Source organism: Anguilla rostrata, chromosome 1, assembly GCF_018555375.3.
Source record: "Anguilla rostrata isolate EN2019 chromosome 1, ASM1855537v3, whole genome shotgun sequence".
NCBI lineage: Eukaryota > Metazoa > Chordata > Actinopteri > Anguilliformes > Anguillidae > Anguilla > Anguilla rostrata.
The window spans coordinates 63,279,402-63,304,165 of record NC_057933.1 but is presented as its reverse complement, the minus strand read 5'-3'; the positions used below and the strand labels follow the sequence as shown (position 1 = coordinate 63,304,165).

The 24,764-nt window shown below is 37.5% G+C and overlaps 1 protein-coding gene and 1 long non-coding RNA gene across 5 annotated transcripts in view; one reads left to right on the top strand and one right to left on the bottom strand.

The window, feature by feature from the left end:
- Window positions 1-885: 885 nt before the first annotated feature.
- Window positions 886-23,378, bottom strand: LOC135261899 (homeobox protein Hox-A3a-like). 4 transcript variants are annotated; one of them, XM_064348594.1, is made up of 5 exons: window positions 23,079-23,378; window positions 20,071-20,162; window positions 8,326-8,386; window positions 4,047-4,625; window positions 886-2,306 (listed from the first exon to the last, which is right to left on the bottom strand). In XM_064348594.1, the coding sequence occupies exons 4-5, from the start codon at window positions 4,507-4,509 to the stop codon at window positions 1,531-1,533; spliced, it is 1,239 nt and encodes a 412-aa protein (XP_064204664.1). In that variant the 5' UTR covers window positions 4,510-4,625; window positions 8,326-8,386; window positions 20,071-20,162; window positions 23,079-23,378; the 3' UTR covers window positions 886-1,530. The 4 variants fall into 4 exon arrangements, with proteins under 4 accessions (XP_064204664.1, XP_064204680.1, XP_064204671.1 ...); XM_064348610.1 differs by lacking the exon at window positions 8,326-8,386; XM_064348601.1 differs by lacking the exons at window positions 20,071-20,162; window positions 23,079-23,378 and adding an exon at window positions 14,752-15,207.
- LOC135261965 (uncharacterized) overlaps window positions 18,921-24,764 on the top strand; it is a 31,280-nt gene continuing 25,436 nt past the window's right edge. The window contains exons 1-2 of the long non-coding RNA XR_010332065.1: window positions 18,921-18,986; window positions 21,968-22,024. This is a non-coding gene — a long non-coding RNA (uncharacterized LOC135261965). The remainder of the gene's footprint in view (window positions 18,987-21,967; window positions 22,025-24,764) is intronic.

Below are 24,764 nucleotides of genomic sequence, written 5' to 3'. Positions count from 1 at the left end.
ATTTTAAAAATAATTCAGAAACAATTCTGGACGGATAATTAGAACCAGGCAACATTATGACTATTTTTTTCATATGGAAAATATTTTAGCAGATGCATGTACATTTTCCCGAATGCCAAAGAACATAGCCTATCTTTTTTCTTGTGCGTGTATTTTTTTATTCTATGCTTATGCGGCAGGTCCATTAGAATCTTTTTCTAAATTTCCTCAGCTATTTTAATATTGTGCATTTTCTGGAAATATTTCATTTAGCATTGTAGACTCTCTCTCTCCACTGCTAATGCCCCGTTGAAATCGATCTTAACATTTTTTTAAATAGTTTATATTACTTTATACTTTATATATCAATTATTTCTTGTCATTTATTTTTCCCAGGAACCATTTGACGTCCCAGGAGTTTAATTTTAATAGGTATGTCCACAGTGGTAGACGGGAATGGGGCCATTAAACATCTGCTCCGCCATGAAAAGACAGACACCTGGGAGCAAACACATCGGTGGAATACATCTTAGGAAAATTGTGAATGATTAATCTCACAACAGCGTGATAAAATATACAGAAATAAGTTTCCTGACACATAAAAACAAGTAAATATATGCTGGTTAGCCTCAGCATTTCCATCATCCCAATGCACTACCGGGCCTTTATCTACACATCCAACAAAAATGTGTACAGCACTCCGAGGGTCAGTATTAAGTTATTGTTCTAATAATAATAATAATAATAATAATAATAATTTATTATTATTGTTGTTATTGTCGTTATTATTGTTATTATTATTAATATTAATATTATTTTTAAAGTAGTAGCTTAACCTCTTGAAACGTTATTTCAGTTTGTACTGTATCATGCCTTCGTACACAAGAAAAACGGCAACATATGATGTAAATTGAGATATGCTTTCATAGTTGTTTATTTAGACATAATACTTTGTGATGTTTTCAAGTCGGTTTATAAAGGAAAACATAAATTCAATGGAAATTGTTGCATTGTTCATGTTTGCATCATTAAATTACATAAACCATCTTTTGAGTAAATGTCTTCTGTGTTCCGTATGTGTCTTGTGTTTAGGGGCATGAGAACAAAGACCCGCGTGTAGTCTGCCTTCTTTCGCAGAGGTTGTACATAACACTTTGCGCATTAAGAATACACCTTTTTTGTTTGTTTTTCGGAACAAAATAAATAGGCCTACTTTAGACTGCATAACAAATGCAAACATTTGAAGGAATGATTTAGACCTCAATCAGCCTTCGATAAGTTCCCCCAAAAGTGCAAAAAATGTCGTTATTAAGCTAGTATAAATAAATGATTTAAAAAATGATAAAATTCTCATAGATAATGGTTTATATACCCTGATTGGCCATAGTAAAAAGTGTTTAACAAATAGACTCATCTGTAGCCCCTTGTAACACCTTAGAGATGTGCATTACTAGCACATAACAATGTCTCCTATGCGGAATCAAGTGAGGACATTGAAGAGGTAAGATAATAGACGAAGCGAGGACACTTCATCAGAGCTAAACATATGAATTACAGATGTGTCAGCCTGGGAGCTTCCTGCATTATTTCCTGAGAATATTGCGAAGTAAGTTCTGAGTACGTGGATTGTGGGTCGCACGGTCCATGGTGGTGGAAGCTTCCCATTGCGCTCCCGCCATTGTAGTCCGTGTTAGAGGATGCGTGATGAGTAATATGAGTCAGATCAAAATTTGAAGACCGAGAGTTAGCCATCGAATCTGCATAGCCTCCTCTGGCACAAAATTGGCTACTCTGCAAATGACTCCCATATTCCCCACTAGCTTGATGGGGATGGTCTGGAGTGACCACGCCTGCCACCGCACATCCCTTTTGTGGAGGCGGGCAGTTATGTGGAGAGCGGCTCACATGCACCGGATATGACGTTGCCAAATTATATGCATTTTGTTGAAGTCCGTTTGAAGACTGAGATCGGGGTGAATGTGGCTCATAATGTAAACGATTTACGAGACAATGCATAGAATCGATATATCCTCCTGCCGAACACTGGGTTACTGGACTTCGAGGGGACTGGCATCCGGGAGATGACGCTGTTCCTTTCACATTTTTATCCTTCTTGTATTTCATCCTGCGGTTCTGAAACCAGATTTTTATTTGTCTTTCGGTGAGGTTAAGCAGGTTAGCCATTTCAACCCTCCGAGGCCGGCAAAGGTAACGGTTGAAATGAAATTCCTTTTCCAGCTCCACAAGCTGCGCACTTGTATAAGCCGTTCGGGCTCTCTTCGAGGCAGCGGATCCTGGCGGGCTCCCGTCTCCTACACCACTTTCAGCTGAATGGAAGAAGATACCCGAGATCAATAACCACGGCATGAAGTAGAACTCATACTTCCGAAAAAAACCAGTATATCACACTGCAATTGACAGTTGAAAATGAACCAAGATTCGCATCGATTACAAATGAACACCATTTGTAAAAATGCCAACCAAAACGTGTTATATCGCTGAGGTTTACAAATAATAACATTGTGTTTCCACAACACTAACCTATTTGGTGCACGGGCAGGATACACGCAAGCAAATTTCGGAAACATTATCAGATTAGAAATCAACTTATGTAATGAACTGTGGGACACGAATAGCAGTTTTATGAAGGTATTGGTTGGTCCTAATTTTGGGTGGAGGTGGTTTGGTCGTTGATTAATATATTGTATAGTTTTTTGGGGGATAAAGCTGCAGAAAACGCTGTTATTAATAATTCACTGTCAAATAAATTTCTCACCGTGGCCAAAAAGCCTTTTCTGCTTTCTCAATACCAAGATGAGTTTCTGCAATCACATTTGAAAAAACAAACGCCCAATACAGATAACAATTAGCACAAGGAGAGCCTATAAACAAAAGTAATAGGGCATCAACATTACCTAGAACACAGGGATTATCCTCTGCACCATATGTCATAGGTTAAAATCCTAGATTCTTATGTACAATACCACTGTCATATTTCTGTCACTTTGTATATTGACCTTCTGCGTAAATGGGATATAGACAAAAGTACCACACCAGAAGTTAATGTGCATCTGATTTGGACCGTTTGGAATTTGGAGCTGTACAATATTTGGTGGGGCATCTCGTAGTTTTAGTGAGCTACAAGTGCTACAGTAAATCATCAACTGCTCTTGATGCTTTTATGCTTACACTAATCATGTTACAGTATGCATATAGCATAGCTCACTACAACACTTACATGTGACAGTTTGTATATTGCACAGTTTTACACAATGACGTGTTCTTTAGATTGTATTACAGCCACAATGTATATTTTGGTACTGCTGTTGATTTAGCCTAACAATATTATCTATCTTTAAATAATTCGGGATGAGACTGTCAGCTAAATACATACACATTTACATGTAATGGTGCTGCGCTCCACAGGTGTGCCAATTTGCCCTTTGTTTCAGCATGGGAGAATACGTTTAAATTTATATATATATATATTTAAGGCAAACAATTCAAGGGATGACATTTGGTGGAGCCTGTGAGAGCAAAGTAGGCATATGTTGACCCTTTAAATTGGCTGGAAAATGATAACACTGATCAACATATTATACATTAGTACAGAGAACAAAGTTAACCATTTACAAAATGTATGTTTTTCACTTGTCACTAAATTCCAGTTAAATATCCCATAATTCCACAAGTTGAACAATATTTGATCAAATGGAAATCCCAACTAATCACAAAATATAAATGTTAAAAAGACCTTATTACCATATAACCATTATATTATATTACCATATAATTATCAATGCCATGAATATATTAGTACAGCTACCAATTTTAGATGATTTTATACTCCTCGGCATTCATAATACAATATTAGCGATACTTCTGCTCTACATGGCCACCGATGGATTAATGTTAATGCTCTGAATTATACAATTTACACAATTAGATAAACATATGTAATATTTTAAAATCAAAGTGAAGTGTCATTTTGCTAAGGGAATATGGGACTGCATACTGTGAAAGTGAGTAATAAAGTGGAAACAAGGTATGCTGTAGCATGAGAGTACCTGAACTGGAACTGTCAGTTTTTTGCCTGGAGTTCTGACGCGTCTCCTTCATCCATGGGAAGATCTGTTTGCTGGAGGCATCAGTAGGGAAGCTGTGCATTGGGTTTTTGCCATTGGATTGATAGGAATTTCTTGGTGGGGTCTGAGTGGGTGAAACGGGAACAGCAGATGGTGGAGGTGGTACAGTGTCCAGGGTCAGGGGTTGAAGGCAGCTGGGGATGTCCGGAGTGTGGCCTGGCTGTGAGGTACTGGTCTGCATGCAGCTCACAGTGATTTCCCCAGACTCCGCAGGTGGAGCTGAGCTGCCAGGGGACTGCAGGGAGTAGGCAGGGTGGTGCTGGTCATTTTCCACTTGAGAGGGGGGATAGACCTGCTGATTGGCATGATCACCGAAACCATTTGCTCCCTGATACGGATAGCTGCTGTATATTGCTGCGCTGTCAAAAAAGGTCGCCTTTTGCATCTCGTTGCTTCCCAGTATTTAGTTCGGAAACTGACAGGGTGCTGACACCCTTGTAGTGTAACATTGGCACCCACGGTCACGTGACACGTCTCCACCAATGTCCTCCTTGGACAGACCTAGGGTAACAAGAGGCATGGTGAGATGAGGGAAAGATCTCCATCCATCTTACTTCTCAATAGTAACCTGACATGTAAAGCCATAAAGAGAAATACAAACAGCTTTTTTTCTGGTGTCCAGGATTTACCACCAAACAATAGATAATACCAAGAAGTGCAATAACAACACTGAAAATACAAAGATAATAGCAAAAAAATAATGTGATTAGAAGTTACTCCAAAATCTTTCATCCTGTATATATATAAAAAAACGAATTAATGCTACAGTATATTGACTACATTAAATGTTTATGCATATTAGGTTAAGAAAATATATTTTTCTGTAATAGCAGTATCAACAACAGTGGCACAACTCCTACTTTTATGAGATTATTTTAACATAATATTGTTAAGAAAAATATGCACACGTGATAATGATAGTGACTTTAAGGATATTGATGAACATGGGGGAAGACATTAAGCCATTGTGCTGAATTATGTGTCTTACACACAGAACACTTTGTTCATATGAAATCAGATTCTCAATGAGATGCTCAATAACGCTAGGTTATTTTTTGCTCTATTAAAACGCCACAGCTTCTTCTAAATACATGACAGAATGAACCTCCACTGTTTCTATAGCCCTCCTGAGAAAGAGTAACAACTAAACTCCCCACCTTCAACTGTGCAAAACTAAGATGGATTGAACACTCAAAGAACCTGAAAAACTAGGCAGCCATCTCCATGACCACATCTTGAACTTTTCTACTGGCCCCACTATAAAGACTCCTGTCTGATGCCACTGTGGGGGTTGATGTATTAGGGTCAATAGGCTGGAATGGTTGCTGGAGTCAATGGACCTAGAAATCTGCTGTAGTTTTGGAGAGCATGGCTTGTGAATCTTGTTTACTCAGCAAATAATACCATTTTGTTAAATAATCTTGAATTTATCAATTGCAACTCAGTACATTCCCCAACTTCAGTGGAGTGGCATTTTCAAGTTGCTAAAGCTCTCTTCAAAAATATCTAATTTACTGACCACTCGCAACACCATTAAAACTGAAATTTCAAAACAAAATTTGCAATATATAAATTCACATATTCACATATTTTTAAACATAGGTATTATAAAATAGTTTCCAATATCATTTTATTATTATTTATATTATTTATTTTTTAAGGGGGGGTGGGGGAGAGTCTTAAGGGAGTATAATATAATGTCACTATATTGCAATGAGCATGTTCATCTTAATGCAAAAGTGCCATCCAGGCCATTTGACTGGCCTAAGACTTCAGGTGAATATTATTATCAAATTGACCTCACATTATTGTTCAACTTTGGTAGCAGCTAAGACTCTTGCTGCGATAACTATTAGCATTACCACTAGTAGTAGCATATTCATAGCCCAAAAATAATAACATTATTATTATTATTAGCATTATTTGCATTATTATTATTTGCATTATTATTGTTGTTTTTGTTATGCATTTTGTAAGAAAATGTAGGCTATGCAATTACAAAGCCACACATATACTCCCTTAAAAACAAGTATTTTCTTTCAAACTAAAAACTAAAAACTAACGATTTGACGAAACACACACGAAAACTGCTAAAGAACTAAAACGGATGTCACGGCAGTGTACCGAACAAGCGATAGAAGAGGTCTAGTACTACACCTTGAGAGTTAGTTCATACCTTTGTTACATGTTTAAAGTTTTCACTGTACAATGCAGATGTACGCTAAATTACATCGTATAGGTTAGAATTATTTTAAACACGTTAAATAGGTTTGGAAATAAATTATGCACACTGTTAAAATGACATCGACAGTATTGAATAAGTACTATCCCATACACATTCTTAATATTTTGGACAAAATTAAAAAGTGTGCCTGTAATAGTCTAAATCTACTTCCGTTAGACCAGGAGAAAAGTTATTCGTAGCTGTCCTGCACAAGGGGAAGCTAGAGCATGTGAACTCTTCTTGAACCGAGTTTTTAGCCATATGGCCATAAATCATGGGGACACAGCTTTGGAGATTACAACCAAAGGTCTATTTCTGGCCTGCTTACCTTAGCCTGTGAACACAAATACAGAGCACAACAAAATTTCCTTGTTCAGTGCCGAAATCGACGAAGAGAATCCAGTTCCATCCAGCAGAAACTTTCGCAAGCGGTAACAGGCAGAATGTGGGCTAATCGGAGCAACAAAGAAGTAGGTGAAACGTTAAAAAAAATCATTGGATGCGACTCCAAAAGCCAAATATTTTCGTCGTGTAGAGTAAAGCAATATTAACTCCGATGCCAGTCTTACTAAAAATTCAAGAAATACCAACGTTTCACAGCAACTGAATAATTCTGAACTGGGTCCCTTTTAAAAATGTTGCTCGCTGCAGAAGTACCCTGCAAACGACAGTGAACTCCTCCTAAACACGGCGTCACCAGAGACAAGGAAAATTATGCAAATTAAGTCGTATTTTAGCCCCGAGGACTGCTGCAGTGGGTTCTCCCATTGAAACCTACAAACCTATGGCCATACAACCAAAACACTCATTCAAAAAGTGTTATCGCCTCATAATAAATTGCTCAGATTTAATATATCTTACGATTCCGTGTGGCCAGTGGAGGTAATGAAGAAACTGAAGACCGATAGGGCTATAGGCTACCCTTAAGTAGATTACAAAAAAAATCAAAAAGGTAATAGCCTATCCGTGCATGCGCTGAACGTTTTCTTGATGCACCCTGGTGTTAATCAATGGGCTAAACCAATCAATGAACCAAATCATTACTAAAGCGGCTTTAATGTGAGATCACATACAGTGGTAAAATTATTATGTGAAGCATTAAACTAATCACTTAAAGCAGTCAAAACATTTTATAATGACAGTTACACCTGCTACAGAATTTATGCTTCAGTGGGTGAAGCAAAGAACACAGACGTGGAAGGGAAGAGGGGAAAACAGAATGAAGTAAAAACAGAAATAAGAAATATAAGGGATATGACCGAGATACCTCTCTGCATACAAATGCCTTTTTGTCATTTGTTGCCACACAAGATTTATAGCTTCGACCACCAAGGTAATAAAAACGTCTGAAAAAGAACCACTCACAAGGCACAGTTTTTACACAGATATCAGCAAAAACAGCATGGCTGCGACGTGGGAGGGAAGAAAGGGACAAAAAATACGCCCGTAGCATTTTTATCAAAGCTTTCAGTAGGCTAGGATGTTAACAGAAGATCCTCTGAATAATCATTTACTGCTTTGTTTTATAATGTGCTGATTTAGGTTTTCTTTAACACGGGTTGAATGTCTCAAGAACAAAGGCGCTAAAGGGAATCCACATTTTGTGGAATTCGCAATTCTCTAAAATTAAGTATGGAGGAGAATCATGTCTTTCGGCATCTTCCGCAAAAATAGCCATCCGGATCAACCGGGAAGAATCAATACGAAGACCGCTGATCTTAATGTCCAGGGAAGATAATTTAATTTCAAACAGGACAGCATCCTATCAAGTGCATTCAAGTGTATTACCAACGTGAGTTTTAATTTACTTTTCAGAACCAAATTCCACTGGACTAGCTTTGGATTTCCAGCACGTGCAGAAAACCAAAAGTTAACTGGTTTTGTTTATTTTGATCACAAGTCCATGTGAGTAGCCTAAGGTTTCAATTCCATTAAATGTCTCTAATATTTGACGAATAGAAAATAAAATTTACTTACAAAACTGTAGTCTTTCTTTCTCCAAGACCGTCGACCAAAGGACCTTTATTTTGGAGGAAATCTGTGAAAAAGAATTATACGTCCAAGGTAAAAAATAAAAGTGTATGGGCCAGGCTATTTCTCTTTTAAAACCCACTTATGTAAAAACGAAGAATCTGATATTTGTTCATATTTTGTTTTTTATGGTATTTTGTAAAGGAGCTATTTTGTCAGGAATTTAGGTTCTCTCTAACTTAACCTAAGTAATCGTGCAAGTAAAAAATAGGATAAAATATAGCCTATATATTATCTAAAAGTGTAGATATAATAATAATAATAATAATAATAATAATAACAATAATAATAATTATTATATAATAATAATAACAATACTTAATGCTTTAATTCAGTAAAAATGTCACAAAATAAAATTTTGAATATCCTATGTTATTTATAAATATACGCTGTTGTGTGAGAGTTCTAGAATTAAAACTGTATGCCTGATATCCTTGTTTTTAAATCGTTTTCATCACCTTCTTCTACTTGTACTTAATAATAATAATAATAATAATAATAATAATAATAATATTTTACAACTACTGCTACTACTACTTAACATGTTTATTCGTTATAAGAAACTTCATACTAATTATTATCTGTTTTTCAGTGCTAATGTGCTTATCCTTATAAGTTAGCCTACCAGTTATAGAATCTGGATCGAAAAGCCATTAGCCGAGTCTATGAAGCGACTAGCTCGGCAGCCGTTGTCCCAAGTCCCAGACACATAAATCACAGAATCACGCAGTGACCCGCGTGTGAACGAGTCGGTCCTAGATCGCACTCTGTATCACATTATATTCTCGTACTTTTGACGGCATCCAATACATTTATGTCCTTTATTTCACTTTCCGTTGCTTATACTTTGGCTTGAGAATATACACCTTTATAAAGTATTTTCCCTTAAAACTAAAATATGATTTATTTAAAAAACCTACTGTAAACCGCTTCATAGTATTGTTGTACTTTTTGATGAATCTCGATAACTGATATTCATATCTTGAATTTAAATTAATCTTATAATCTAAAATAAGTTCCTTGGTGTGATTTTTTTTTAACAAAGACCGTGTCTGACAAAGGCGTCGCCGGCAATATATGATTTATGGAAGTACAATTTAATTGTAATTGGATTACTGGCAATACGTTTCAGTGAGTCACTGAGTGTTCTGGCTGAGATTATCACAGTAGATTACTCCCAGGTATACACTACCACAACAGCACACAATAAATTAAGACAAAAACCGCTATCTTGTGCACGCGCGTGTCTGTGAATGAGGTTCAATTTGTATTTTGATTGACCATTGCCTTTAAAAATTCTACCCCAGAAACAATCAGCGGAAACACCTCAAATAAAATGTATCATACCACAGGAAGGGTTCTTTCTCTCTCCTTTCTGAAAGTATATCCATCCGTGAGACAAGCTCGCCTCAAGAAGCACACCCGATGCCACAAAGAAGGCGTGGACTGTATAAGTACAGTACTTCCACAACTTCCACTTCCACAACGGTGTCAAATATTGCGCGCTACGTCAAATCATACAGTTTCACTTGAACGACCAGCAATGTACTACTAACCAGAATTGCTTAAATTAATGCGCAAACAAGTGCCTTATTTTGTCCTTTTGTAACCTACAGGAATAAACACTTTAAAGGCAGATTAAATGTCAGTCCTCCGGAATGTTCAATGCAGTTATTGACCATTAAACATTGGTTTGGTTTAAGGCGGGGACGGAAGCGAATGTTTAGCCCTCAGCAGTCTTGTAATGTGCACAATGTGAGGGCTTTTCAGCAAGGAAGCCCCTAATGGGTGGTGCGATGATCACTCAGCACTTGAGTCGCCTCTCGTGACTACCGCGCTCTGTGCGCCCCGCTCCCACGCGCTACACACTGACAGTCAAATAAATCAAATGCCTTATAATTACCTGACAAAACGCAAAGTGGGCTCCTTGGTGGTATGTGGAACATGGTATGGGGAGCAGCCTGAAATTAGTTCAAATTGAGGACTCTTTCCTCCTCTGTCCACGGGGAGACCCGGAACTCAACCTGTGATAGTTATTTCCCACATCTACTTGAGTGATGCTGGAAGGCAGCTTCGCCTAAGACTAGCCTAAAATATAAATTAAATGGTTTTAAAGCTCAAAGATTAAACTGTTGCAATATTTTTAAATATTTAACATAAATAAGCAAAGGCAATGTATCCAGTGCATGGATAATCACCTTGTTTTTTTAAGTAGCTACCGCCAACATTTTACAATTTTGGCATGTTGCAGACGATTTAGCAAAAGCAAATTGCAAAAGTATCTTTCAGGCTTTAACAATTTATATTCCTGTAATGGCACCGATTTGTAGAGTAAGCATTTTATACAGTTTATTTTGAATTTTTAGTTTCGGAGTTGTCTTTCTTGGTTATTTTTTATTCTTGTCTCCAGTGATGTGGTAGACATCACGCTTCTGGCTGGCAAGGATAGAAAGCGCTCACAATGATAATACATCACCAATGTCGGGTGCTTGTGTCATCACATTCCCGTGTATTTGTCAATAAATGTTCACGTTTCGTTGTTGACTCACGACACTTAAGTAGGATTTTTAGAAGTTCAAGAACTTCATTGGATCTCGCGGACCACATGGGCTCACCATGAGCACCGAAGAGGACTTAACCCCGCATTTGAATTCATTTTAAAAGTGACGTCATAAAGCGCAATGAAGGTGTGGCGCTAAATAAACCTCGAAGTGTTTCCCGCATTTTCTCATTGATTCGTTATCATTGTGATCATGACTAGGCCTACCTATAAAATTCGCATGCTCACATTAGGCTGCAGGAATAAGGCAAGATGGAAATAGTCTGTCCTCGTGACCGACGCTTCTTGGCAAACCGAATATGCATAGGTCATAGTCTATTCCCACAATATCAACATTAACCCTCGTATTAAGTTGAAATAGTAACATCCATTACGTGACAGGTGAAATTGAACCACATGGAGTACATTTATTCAACACAGCCAAATAATCCTAAAGCCGTGAAACATTTGTCCCATCTGGCCATTCATGAAAAACAATAACTTTTTTTTATTCCAAACACTATATTTTATCACATTTTATTGAACATAGGCTATTTCTTTTCAAGTAAATTCTTGGATTTTTGCAACTTTGGTAACCAAACAACACTATTGACCTAAATTGACCTGCAACATCATCTTTGTATACAAAGTGTGCAGACATTCCACAACACAGCTGTCGGTGGAAGCACTTCATATAAGTCCATGACCACAAAATAGAGAATTTATCTAGTATTTCAGGTAAATGAAAAAATGAAATGGGTCAAATTTCCCCACAACATAGCCTAATACAACGGTTAGTAGTATACGAACGATGGCATATTTTACGGCTCAACTTATCACATGCAGTCAATCCAGTCAAAATCAACGAAAATTCAATGCAATGCAAATTCAATGCAATTACTGAAAGGCCAAGGTTGCTAATGTTTTGTTTTTTTTCTTACAAATTGTTGATGTTGATCTTTTCCCAGACATACACATCAACATGCTGTTAAGACAGTATTCATCCAGAAATTCCAGGAGAGATACACATTAAAATGTTCAGTGTTAAATGACTCTTACAGTTAAATTAACTCATAGGGTCCCTACTGGACTCATATGTACTATGTTAGAGTTGAATTAACACACGGCATTTTGCAGTGTATTTGTGCACAAGCCTGGAGCAGGAAACAAGATTGTAAAATATAGTCTACTCAGTTAATTATCATACTGAATTTTAAAATAAGCAATGGGGGAAGTAGAATTTGTTATATTCTTTTAAGGGCATCAATGTATGGATACCGCCAGCTATACTCCTCAAGACTCTAAGCAAAACACTAACGTAAACATTTGCAAGATAAATTTTAAGGGCCCCATAGTAGTGTCACATTCAGAATTCAATCCAAGGACCCAAAGTTTCAATCCACTTTTTGATGATACTGCTTATAATTGTAATTTATTCAACCTGCATCTCTGTTAACATATGATGCCCTTGAATCCTAACAAAAGACAACAGATAGACAACACTATAGTTCCTTCTGATGTGTGGTGTCATTGAAGAATTAATTTGACATTATTGACAGTCATCCCAAAAACAACCTGTTGCTTTGATTCTTCACAACTGTGGACTTGCAGACTGTGACAATGAGGCATGTAGTTGTTCTAACTAGTATGAGAGCGTTTTCATTTATTTATTATTTTTTTTCAGAAGACCAGGCTGAGCATGCCTTGATGTTCCAGAGTTGATTATCTTTCTTACGAGCACAATGCCTGTGCTAAATTCACTTGTCAACGTCTGGTTAAGTAGAAAAACTGGTGTAGGCTGCCCTAGACCTTTTGGTATATCCTCCAAAGTAACCAAGGTTGGTTAAACATAAGCAGAAGTGAGTGCCATCATCACATGTGTTGCACATTGCAAGTCTAACCGAAATGCATTGTCCATTTTGAGCATGATTATTAAGTATGAATTGGCATACCTCAACAATGCCTGTTTCTTCCATATCACAATACTGTTGAACAGCCCTTAGTATAGTGCTGTGAAAAAGTATTTGCCCCCTTCCTAATTTCCTCTATTATTGCATTGTTGTCACATCAAATAGTTTCAGATCTTTATACGAAATGTAATATTGGACAAAGGGAAACAGAGTAAACAGATTAATTATATAATAATAATAGTAATAATAATAATTTCATTTATTTAATGAAAAAAGTTATCAAACACCCATATCATGTATAAAAAGTAATTGCCCCTTTAATTACTCAATAAACCAACTGACCTAATTTCATTGATGGTTCAATTCAGTTGATTGAACACAGCCAGGCTAAATTGCAGACAGTCCTGTTGGATCCAAACCTCACTCATACTGAACCATCAGAATGAAGTAGTCACCACAAAGATTCTACAAGTACACCATGCTATGATCAAAGGAAATTCAAAAAGAGATGAGAAAAAAGTTGATGAAATATCTCAGTCTGAAAAGGGTTACAAAACCATTTTTAAGGCTCTGGGACTCCACCAAATTACAGTGACAGCAATTATCTCCAAACGGAGAACACTTAGAACAGTGGTGAATCATCCCAGGAGTGCCTGGCCTGCCAACATTTCTCCAAGGGTACAGCGACAACTCATCAAGGAAGTCACAAAAGATCCCAGAAGAATATTCAAAGAACTGCGGAACTTCTGGCCTCAGCTAATATCAGTGTTCATGAGTCCACAATAAGAAAGAGACTGGGCAAAAATGGAAATCACGTGAGAGTTGCAAGGCGGAAACCACTGCTAACCATGGGAAATATCTCGCAAAAAAGCACATGGATGATCCCCAAGCAAGCCTTTTGGGAGAACATCATTCCAACAGTCAAACATGGTGGTCGTGTGATGGCGTGGGGATGCTTTGCTGCCTGGGGACCTGGATGTTTTGTCATTATTAAAGGAACCATGAATTCTGCTCTGTACCAGAAAATTCTTATGGAGAATGTCTGGTCATCGCAGAAGGTGAAATGTAACTGGGTTATGCTGCAAGACAATTATCCAAAACACAAAAGCAATCTGAATGGCTGAAAAGAAAGTTTAGTCAAAGCCCTGACTTGCACCCAATAGAAATGCTATGGCAGGACCTAAAACGAGCAGTTCATGCTCAAAAACCTACCAATTTGTCTGAATTGAAGTAGTTCTGCAAAGAAGGGTCGGCTAAAATTAATCCACAGTGATGTGAAAGACTGATACAAAATTATAGAAAGCATTTGATTGCGGTTATTGCAGCTAAAGGTGGTGGTTAAGTTTAAGGGGAGGAATTACTTTTTCACATGGATGATATGGGTATTTGGGAACTTATTTCATTATTGAATTCACAATTTAAAAATGTGTTATCGGTTCCCTTTGTGTGGTATTACATTTTGTCTAAAGATCTGTAGGCTAACTATTCAAGAAATTGGGAAGGGGGCAAATACATTTTCACGGCACTGTACGTTCCTGAGCAAAACTAAGAAACGTTTCAACTTTAGTTTTCTTTAGTTTCGCACAGGAACGAACAGTGCGAAACTAAAGCAAATTTGAGTTTGAATAGGCTTGAATAGACTATAAAGTGCACAGCCCACGCAGGTTCGTTAAGTAATCGCACATTTCAGGTACTTAAGATCGGTTTTTTTTTTTTTAATTGGCTGCAGTCCAGCAAGGCGTTTTTGGTTAAAATGCAACAAGACACATGATTCAGAAAACAGCTATGCAGCAATAAAATTTACGAGGGTCTTTAATTAAGCTACTGACCTAACAGTGTGGATCTAATTCAATGCCTAATTGGGGCTACAGCTGTAAACCATGTTTTCACTGTGTGATAGGTTGAAATAGGGACATGACTTACCAATAGTAGTTTGCACCTTCTTCATCCAAGGGTATACCACGAGTTTTAGCTCTCGGGGGCATGGACGTTAAGCGAGGGAAGCTGCAGTTCTTGGGACCATCCCCACTATCATTTTTCTGAGACCAGTGATTCTGAAGAATGGGTTCCGTTTGATCTTGTCCAGTAAACTCCCCCTGACATACATCATGACATTTACTTTGTTTTCGTTGAGTCAAAACCGTGAAATAAGTCTTCGTATTGAGAAAATCCAGAATCCTTTGATCCTTCGTAATAATCAGTAGAGGAGGATGTAGCCATTCGCAGGGTATTCCCAAAAAAATCGGAAGGAAAATTCAATGTTTGCGTTGACCAAGTATGAACTCCTGAACATTCAGCTGCGTTAGTGTTTGCAACCTCTTTTAACACTCATCGTGATAATTATACAGCTCAATCAAACCTAAGATGGTTCTTCTAGTCCGACAAAGAGACGGAGTACAATATCTTAAAACCTAACGGAGCTTGTACCGGTTAAATTACGTCACTGTTGATATCAACATTATTCGTTAGAGGCTATTTCTACTCTTTTTAAATGACATCCATTCCAAAATAATCATGTTGTTCTTTTCAATTGTTCCTTTACGGTTTATGCAGAGGAATTACACATTTTTCCACATTCTAATTTTTACGCCACGCAGTGTCGGAATTCGACCGTCATACTTAGGCTATAGTATTTAGTATAACTGATATTCTGAAGTAGTCTATATAGAAAAAGCAAGATTAAAACATTTCTTTTATAATGCATATAGTAGCTATTAAAGATGCACATAACTCGCCCATTCTTCTTAAGACACAAGACACGTCAAGCCACAGCAAACGTCATTCCTCATATCAGGACTTAAGTGGTCAGCTCAGTCGCTGATCAGATTCCTCTAATGTGCACCGTCTCACAAATCGAAAATTCCTGTCCATCACGGCTGTAGTTAATGTCAGTTTATCTATTTATTATTCATTTATTTTGAGACAGTGAGTGCGAAGGTGGCTACCGCCACCCAACATTTCCACACGCTCATAAGAGTCCAACATTAAACTGACCGAAGAGTGACACCATTTGCTTTTTTATATTATTAATCTTCGATAAAGACGGTCTTTGTTAAACAGGCGTTTATAGTAAGACGTGTCGTTTGAGAGCTAGACATATTCTAAACGCAGTGACCCGAAGTTCACCTCCGACTTTCCAGCACAAACTATATCGTAATGAGAAAGCAAAGCATATGCGCCACCCACAAGCATAACGCAAAAACAGTTGATGAATATAACGTGTGAGCTGAGCGCCTGTGAAATAAGTCAAATTGTCTTCCAGTGAGAAGCCGGGACAAACGACAACATGACCCCCGATCTAAGTTTAGTGCCGTTGGCCTAGACTGCATGACCATTATTTCGGTAGATTTTGGTAGTTTAGCGCCATTATGTAGAATGCTGTCATATCTTTTCTGTAGGCGAAGTAGCTGTAGTTACTATTTTCTTCACATATTTACCTTCATAATGAGTTCAGCTGTGTCTGAAATGAACAAAAATTAGTTAATTATTTGGGCTACCAATAATTATTATTTTTATTTTTATTTTTAGCTTCACCAAAGGTATTGGCCTTCTAACAGATTCTACAAATACTACAAATGTAATAAAATTGTCTAATGAGCTATAAAGCTTAAGTATAAAAGATATTCATATAAATGACTAGTTTTCAAACACTATTCCTTTAGCTCATCGAGTCCACAGCACTGAATTAATACATAATGCAATAATATGTTGCACAATTTTAGGTCTGTTACTGATTTTAAAGGTATAATGCCATATGCTTGTAAAGCTTCACGGTTAGTTTTTTGACACCAAAAACACATAAAACAAACCACAATCTGAATTGTGGTGGCTTTAATAGACAGGAGTTAGAGTAATGATTGGAAAGAACTTGAACTTTTAACTTTTTTTTTTTATGTGCTTTTGTTTTTCAAAGTATAGTGAAGCAAGAGATCAGACAAATTGTTAAAATGAATCCAATCACTTGAATCAAAGGCTGTCATTTAGATAAGATGCATATTTTAAATCAACATAGCAACCCATTTGGGTGTGGATGAGCCCACCACTTTCACTATATAGGCCCTGCTGTTATGCGTTTTTTATAATTTTGGCTCATATTTATCCTCAGAAACAGCACAGAGTTCCTAGATGGGTGTACCATTACTCCTCATACACTAAATTTCATTACATTGTGTTATTTAGCAGAGCCAGAGAAACTTCGCACTGTCTGCCTTTGAGCACACAATACATTTATACAGTTGGATATTTCACTAAAGAAATCCAGGTTAAGTTCTTTGCTCAAGGGTACAATGATGGCACCCAGCTGGTAAGACAACCCACAAGCTTTGAGTTAAGTCAAATCTACTATTTCAGCTTTGGAACAAAATATAATTGGAATGAATCCACTTTCCTCATAGTGACAGCTGAACAAGTAGGTCTGAAAGAAAGGGAGAGGAAACCAAAATCTGTATGTAAGGTCATGTCTAAGGATTACCCCCAAACCTAAACTAGAAAATTTGGACTTTTCCCAAATGTCATAGCTCATACCTAGCCGGATGAGTGCATAACCACATCCAAGTATCATACTTCGAAGACACATTGAAACTGGAATGCACCCATGGAGAGAGTATTACATCAGCAGCAAACAGGGTTAAAGCAAGCTCTGCAAATTGCTTAAAGAAATAAAATATATATACTACATGGACAAAAATATGTGGACACCCCTTCTTAGTGTATTTGGTTACTTCAGCCATACTCTTTTAGCAGGTGCATACAATCAAGCATACAGCCATGTAATCTCCATTGACAAACATTGGAAATAGAATGGGTCATACTGAAGAGCTCAGTGACTTTCAACGAGGCACTGTCATAGGTTGCCACCTTTCCAACAAGTCAGTTTTCACATTTCTGCCCTGATAGAGCTGTCCCCATCAGCTGTAAGTGGTGTTATTGTGAAGTGGAAACATCTAGGAAAAACAGCTCAGCCACAGAGTGGTAGGCCACACAAGCTCACAGAACGGGACTGCAGAGTGCTGAAGCGTGTATTACATTAAAATTGTCCGTCCTCGGTTGCATCACTCACTACTGAGTTCCAGACAGCTTGTGGAAGCAATGTCAGCACAGGAACTGTTCATCAGGACCTTCATGAAATGGATTTCCATGGCCAAGCAGCCGTACAGAAGCCTAAGATCACCATACACAATGCCAAGCATCGGCTGGATTGGTGTAAAGCACACCGTCATTGGACTCTGGAGCAGTGTAAATGCACTTTCTGGAGTGATGAATCACACTTCACCACCTGCCAGTCTGATGGACGAATCTGAGTTTGGCAAATGCCAGGCGAACGCTACCTGCCTGAATGCATAGTCCCAATTGTAAAGTTTGGTGGAGGAGGAATAATGGTCTGGGCCTGTTTTTCATGGTTTGGGCTAGGCTCCTGAGAAGGAAAATCTTAATTCTACGGCATAGTGACATTAGAGAATTGCACTCTTTCAACTTTGTGGCATCAGTTTGGGGAAGGCCCTTTCCTGCTTCAGCATGACAATGCACCCGTGCACAAAGCGAGGTCCGTAAAGAAATGGTTTGTTGAGTTTGGTGTGGAAGAACTTGGAATTGGAAATAAGTGCAAGCCAGGCCTTATTGCCAACCTCACCTATGTTACAAGGATGGTCAGTCAGCAGATTTTACAATGACCTTTGGAGATGAGACTCAAATTTGTGCAACCCAAGTGGGGTGTTTTATTTACAAAAGTGCTCCCAACTCTTATACAAACATTTACATGTATATACAAAACCAAAGAATCAGCACATCAATTATACTCATTCAACAACACTCACCGACTGCTAGGCCCGACTGAGAGCAAAATGACCTGCTTATATACACTACACTTATCTATATACGGACTATACCATTTCCATACAATATTCAATTATCTCAGAAGAAATGAAAGTATTTTTTTTACATATAGAAATCATTATACATATATTATCCGTTGTTACTTTATGTCTTATAATCACATATCAAATTGGGTATGAGAAAAAATTACGAATTTACTTTATGGTCTCCCCCCTTCTAAAATAGTCAATTCTTCTTGTCCAGCGCTTCCAATAAAATATCACAGAATCGTGACATTCGGATTACGTCATTCCAGTTTGAAAATGGGACAAACGAACTAAACCACGGTTAGTAGCGAGTCCTAACATTGCGTTTATTGAACATGGTATGCTAAAATAAATTGATTTAATGTTTGAAACCTGACGTATATATTTAAGTGATTTGCAGTATATTTTAGTGGCGAACAGTACAGTAGCGAATGTGTTTGAGTTGTCAAACCGGCAAACATAATTGGTGCGCACTACATTTATGAAAGCGGCGTACTCGCACCAAACAACCGCTACCATAAGCAGATAGTTAAAACGCGTTTAAAAAAAGTAAAATTATGTCCTAGCAGGAACGGAGGGTTATATTTATATATAGTCAGTTAGACGTTGAACTGGTTGACTATTCACATACAATTTTTTCTTCATCGAAAACAATACATCTTCCCAGTTACACCAAATTTGCTCGACAGCAATGCTTAATTATTTACTTTCTTATACCACTGTTAAATGCAACCACATTTAGTGTTACTCTAAAACAAAGCAGAATATGGCTAGTAGGCTGCAGATAATCTTTTGTACAATGCCAGAGCAGTACTCAACATATAATGCATGTGTTGGTAGCCAGAGCTAACTTCCAGTACGACCTGATCACAGATATGACGTCTTTAAATGGAAGTGTGCTCAGAGACTATAAGCTCAAAACAAACTGGCAATAGTTTGTAGGAATGCAAGCCAGAAAGTGGCTAAGTCTGCTCTATGTCTTGAGCTCAAAGTCCAAGATATTAAATTCATCAGCTACGTCAGCTGTCACGCTTGCATATGAATAGGAGATACAAAATTACCAGTTCAGAAGTAATCTGTGTAACAGGCATCCAGGTTATTCATGGATCTTCATCCCACACCTTTACAAATTAATAATACGAAGTGGGATAAAGAAGAAAATTAAATAATTATTTTTAAAAACCAACTGCACTCCACTTTCACTGGAAGATGTGGGTGGGACTGGGAGGGCATGTAACAAATGCATATAATCAACATGATTACAGAATGTCTGGCAAGAATTATATTGTAATCTTTTAAATAGTCTGATTATTAAAATAGTTACCACCTTGGCACTGCATATACCCAGGCCTGGTTTTTGAATCAGCATTGAGAGGAGACGTACCTTGAATAGATCGCCATATCTTCATGAGCGTTGTGTTAGCTTTCTCCATCATGCTTGATGAAAATCAGGTCTTAATGGTTAGGAAAAACTGGCTGCAAGAAAGTCAAATGATGCTCAGTGTCAGTGTGATGACTCATGTGTGCGGTAAAGGGTACTGCTGGGCATTAACTCCCCCAAGCCATAAAACTTCTTCCACCATGTGATTCTTTATGGGCAGGACACAGCAGCCTATCAGTTTCTACCACACTAATTAACTATCAAATTCAAAGACAACAATCCCTTTAAAAGTTTATGGCTCCAAATTTAAAGAAATGTTCATGGCTAAGACCTGCATGGAAACTCAGATGTCCTGTCTGTTAAAGACTGTTTAGACATCACACCTGTGGGTTAGGTACACTTCACAGCAGGAATGTTTTCCGTATTTTACTTTCTGCTGTTATCATTAATATTTTCAATGCATTTTGTCATTTATAATATTTCAATTTGCATTGTATTGACCTAGAAAAAGAGAAGATATAGGAATATTTTTGTATTGTGAAGTGGAGGGCTTAATCAATGAGAAATTTAGAGAAAGCCATTCTGTAAAGATTTCACACTTCTGTGTCAAATGTGTGATTTGACAGGAGCAAGTCAGCTTGGCTTCTTGGTTTGCTCATACATGGAACAAAATCATGTTTTTTGTTTTTGTAAACCCCTGCACAATTTCTATTATTAAATTTATACTCAAACAGAAAATCTTGGAGGTTGAGTGTCTTCAGCTATCGTTGTGCGCCACCCACTGGATGCAATGTCAAATTGTCCTTTTAGAATGGTGGATAACTAGATTAAATGAAGGCTGAACGTGTTACACTGTATCACATATTTACTCACAATAAGCAAAAAGAGGACACAATAAAGCCATTGCCAAATAAATATACTGCCCTTTACCTTAGCTGTTACTTAAATAATGGCAATATATATTTCTCTGAATAGAATAATAAACTTAGACATACACTAGCTTCTGCATAATAGACTATTATACACCACAATATAAAATAAACCACAGGAAACAGAATTGATATTGATGCATTTACAAAGCTTGAAGGTTGTAGTACGCTAATTTGGAGCTAGAAAAGGGCATTGATATGATGGCCAAATGAACTGCATAGTGACACAAACAAATGTTCAATAAAGTGCATCTAATATGGCAATCAACACAGACAGTATTTCTTTTAAAGGTGTAGAGTTTTAAATGCTATAGGTATCTGACTGAGAAATAGTATATGATTGACCTACATCCTTAGGAATGTGTGTATTTGTAAGCAACCCGTTTATTTGTATTGTAGTGCTTACGACTAGTACTAACAATAAAGCTTCAATAATAACTACAATGCTAATAGTTGCGTAATGATGATAATATAAGTACAGAAATGCATTATTCTATACTTGTTACTAGTATATTTATTGCTGAAGTATATACATGATGATGATAACTGATTATTATTGTAATTATTATTATTAGTAGTACTAGTGGTAGTAAAAGTAGCAGTAGTAGTATTCATAATAATAGTAGTAGTAGTAGCCTAATACTACAATAATAACATCAATAAATGACATTTTTCAACCTGTGGAATTAGCTGTGCTCCAGTGTTTAAAAAACTAGTCTTTGCATTCCATTCTGAATCAAAGTTACGGACTGAATCCAGTCCAAAGGCACAACATCCATAGGTGCTTTGATTAAGGATGTTGCTTTCAGTGATTTTCTCGTTAGCTTGTACAAATTGTTAATGCAGCATTGTTATGTAAAGTTGGATGAACAATAACGTGCCATTATTTTATAAGGCTTTTTAATACCATAAACTAGTCATAACACTCAAGCTATGCTATAAATATGTCCATATCGTCCATTTTTCTGCAGTTGCCTGTGTGGACTGTCCATGCATATGTCCATGTCTCTGTTTGCAGCTGCCAAGAGGTAAGTCCAGCCTTTTTTCTCCCTTAAGCAGAATTACTGTTGGTAAAATAATTTAGTGGATCATTCTTCAAGGATAGCAGATTAGCTTTGTGTATGTCTGTCTGTGTGTGCACATGCGTGCATGTTTATGCTTGTGAGTGCACGTGCCAGCATGAGAGATGCCTGTTGTCTAGCCACTGTTTCCCTTTCCAGTCCTCCCTAAGCTTGAGCAGCATTTAAAAACGATGGTCTATCTGTTCTTGACAGTAAGACACATCAACATTGGTAAATTACATCTGAAATATTGCATACTTGCTGGTGAGTAAATAAAAATAATATAAACATATATAACATGCTGTATATAAATCTAATGATATATAAAATAGTATATAGCATGTTATCTTGTATATAGGCTAATATGTCCTTCCATGTGAATGCCTATTTTTTTTATTTTACATTCAGTAGTAACAGCCATATAGTAGTAGTAGTAGTAGTAGTAGTAGCAGTGATAATAATAAAAAAATAACATTCATGCACATTGTAATCAAAATCGTAAGACATATTTTATCGGAAACAACAAAAACGAACAAAAACTCTTCATTTGCGGTCATTTTACAAGGTCTTGAAAAAATAACTTCGGGTTAGGTAATGCGTTACCTACATTTTCTCACCACCAGGTGGCAGAAATCGTAGAAAATCTTCATAAACGCATAGCAGTTTTCCAAAAAAACACATACAGTTCAGATCAGATAAGGCGTTTGCGTTAGTAGTATACGCTAAATCGCGAATGTATGCATTCAGCATGATCCAGGCATAGGCTACACCAACCACAGTAGGACAAATAATGATTTTTAAATGGCAACGGTAACAAAAACGACACAGACGACAAAAACAACAGCATAGTCTTCATCCTATCAAATTCTGTCAAAGATTTTAAATAAATTATAACTATTACTATGAAGATCCAAATGTTTTCAGCTCTTTTATAGAATTCCATGTAACATAAATCCTACTTCTGTTGATATCCGTTTGAATAGGCCTAATTATTAATGACCAGAATCTGTGGCTCTCTTACCGTTACGTCGAGTCCGGATAGTTAGGAATTGCAAAAGCACTGAACAATATGCATGACAGGTGATAGAGCGGGATCACATAAACAGAATCTGCCCTTCCCCGACCGGGAACATTCCAAAAACCACACACTTTGCAATAAAAACTCGCCATTGTCACCCGGGAGAATTTCTTTTTTATGCCAAAGCTTGCAGGGAAAAAGTTGTTCATTCTTTAGGCAAGATACCTAACTGACGACCAGTTTAGACAGGCCAAACGTTTCATTGACTTTGTTCGCCCCAAAACAAAATCCTGAGATCTGAGGCAGAGGGGAGTAGCTTATATGAGGAAGAAAGTTCAGTTTCACGGCTACAATCCACATGACCAACAGTAGCCAATGGAGAGAAGGTTCCACTCGTCAAGTCGTATGGCAAAGTTGTAAATTTTCATAAACAACAACAGATTTATGGCTGTTCCTCCACCGCGAGGGGGAGTAAATCTGCCAGGCGCCATTTTACCGGGCGAACGATCGCAGGATGAGCTGAGGTCTCAGCAGACAGATGGCACTAAATACAAATGTTCTTTGCTGTTTAATACAATGACGCTTAATAATGTGCATCGCTCTTTTGTAGTATAGTCACGGTGAGATTTAAAAATACATGGACGGAAATTTCAGGCTGGGTAGTAGGCCTAGGTACATTCAATCGAAGGCTTAACAAATGAAAATATCTAAGAAACGTCATTTCAGGATTTTATTTTATTTGTTATAGGCTACATCTTCTCTACTCCATGACGGTTTTTTTTTTTTTTTAAAAAGAAACGAATAGGCACCTTCTAGTTTCCATCCCATTTTGCGTTTATGGTATACGTGCACACTAAAATGCCTAGTGTTAATTAAACTCTAACAGTGTTAATTCAACTCTTAGATAACATTTGATGCCAGTCTGGAATATGGGACCAAATGTTATCTATTAAGTGTTGAATTAACACTGGACGTTTTACTATGTGACTTAACGAAAACGTAGTCCACTATCTTCAAATTTCGCACATTTTATTGTGCTTATCTTCAGCAGTGATTCGTCTTCTTGACTAGGAGTGACATAGGCTAAATTGCACTCTTCGCCCTCTTTATTCCACTTTATTTAAACGTTTTGGGACCAAATTTTGTTGTGGCGTTTGATGAAAAGAGCGTGATGAGTGAGGGTACCACTGTACCACTTATGGACCGGTTAAACGCTTTCTCCAATTCCATGTGGTAAACTTCCGGGCCCAGATCTCGACTCCAGTTCTGCTGACCCGTTAGTCGTTCTTCCATTCTTCACAGCGAACGCCGTCCTCCATTAGCGAACTATAGAGCGAGGCCCATCATTATCATAGCTACGGAGGGCTTGTTTAACACTGCTAACATTTCTGATGTTGGTAGCCTACATTGAATAACCATTTAAACTCGCATTATTAATATGAATAACGTCCTAAACAGCGATTATGCAATGCCCTTTCTTGTCTTAAAGACGCTGTTCAGGAGACGACCAGAAAACTGGACGCTGAATTTGTTGGTTGGTTTTTAAAGCTTTGGGGTGTTGCTCTGTGTAAATTGCTATCGCCGGCCGGCTGGGGGTTCCTGTCTGTCCCGTTTTGCAACTGTCTCTAGGTCAGAACATTGTAGACGCGTCCTTGTTCAGAGGAGTAGTGTTGGAAGGTCTTCTGATCC

Excerpts from the sequence above, each read along its gene's own strand:
- LOC135261899 (XM_064348594.1), bottom strand. The coding sequence starts at position 4,509 with ATGCAAAAGGCGACCTTTTTTGACAGCGCAGCAATATACAGCAGCTAT. Across the intron at positions 2,307-4,046 it reads AACTGACAGTTCCAGTTCAG|CTGAAAGTGGTGTAGGAGAC; the intron begins GTACTCTCATGC and ends TCTTCCATTCAG.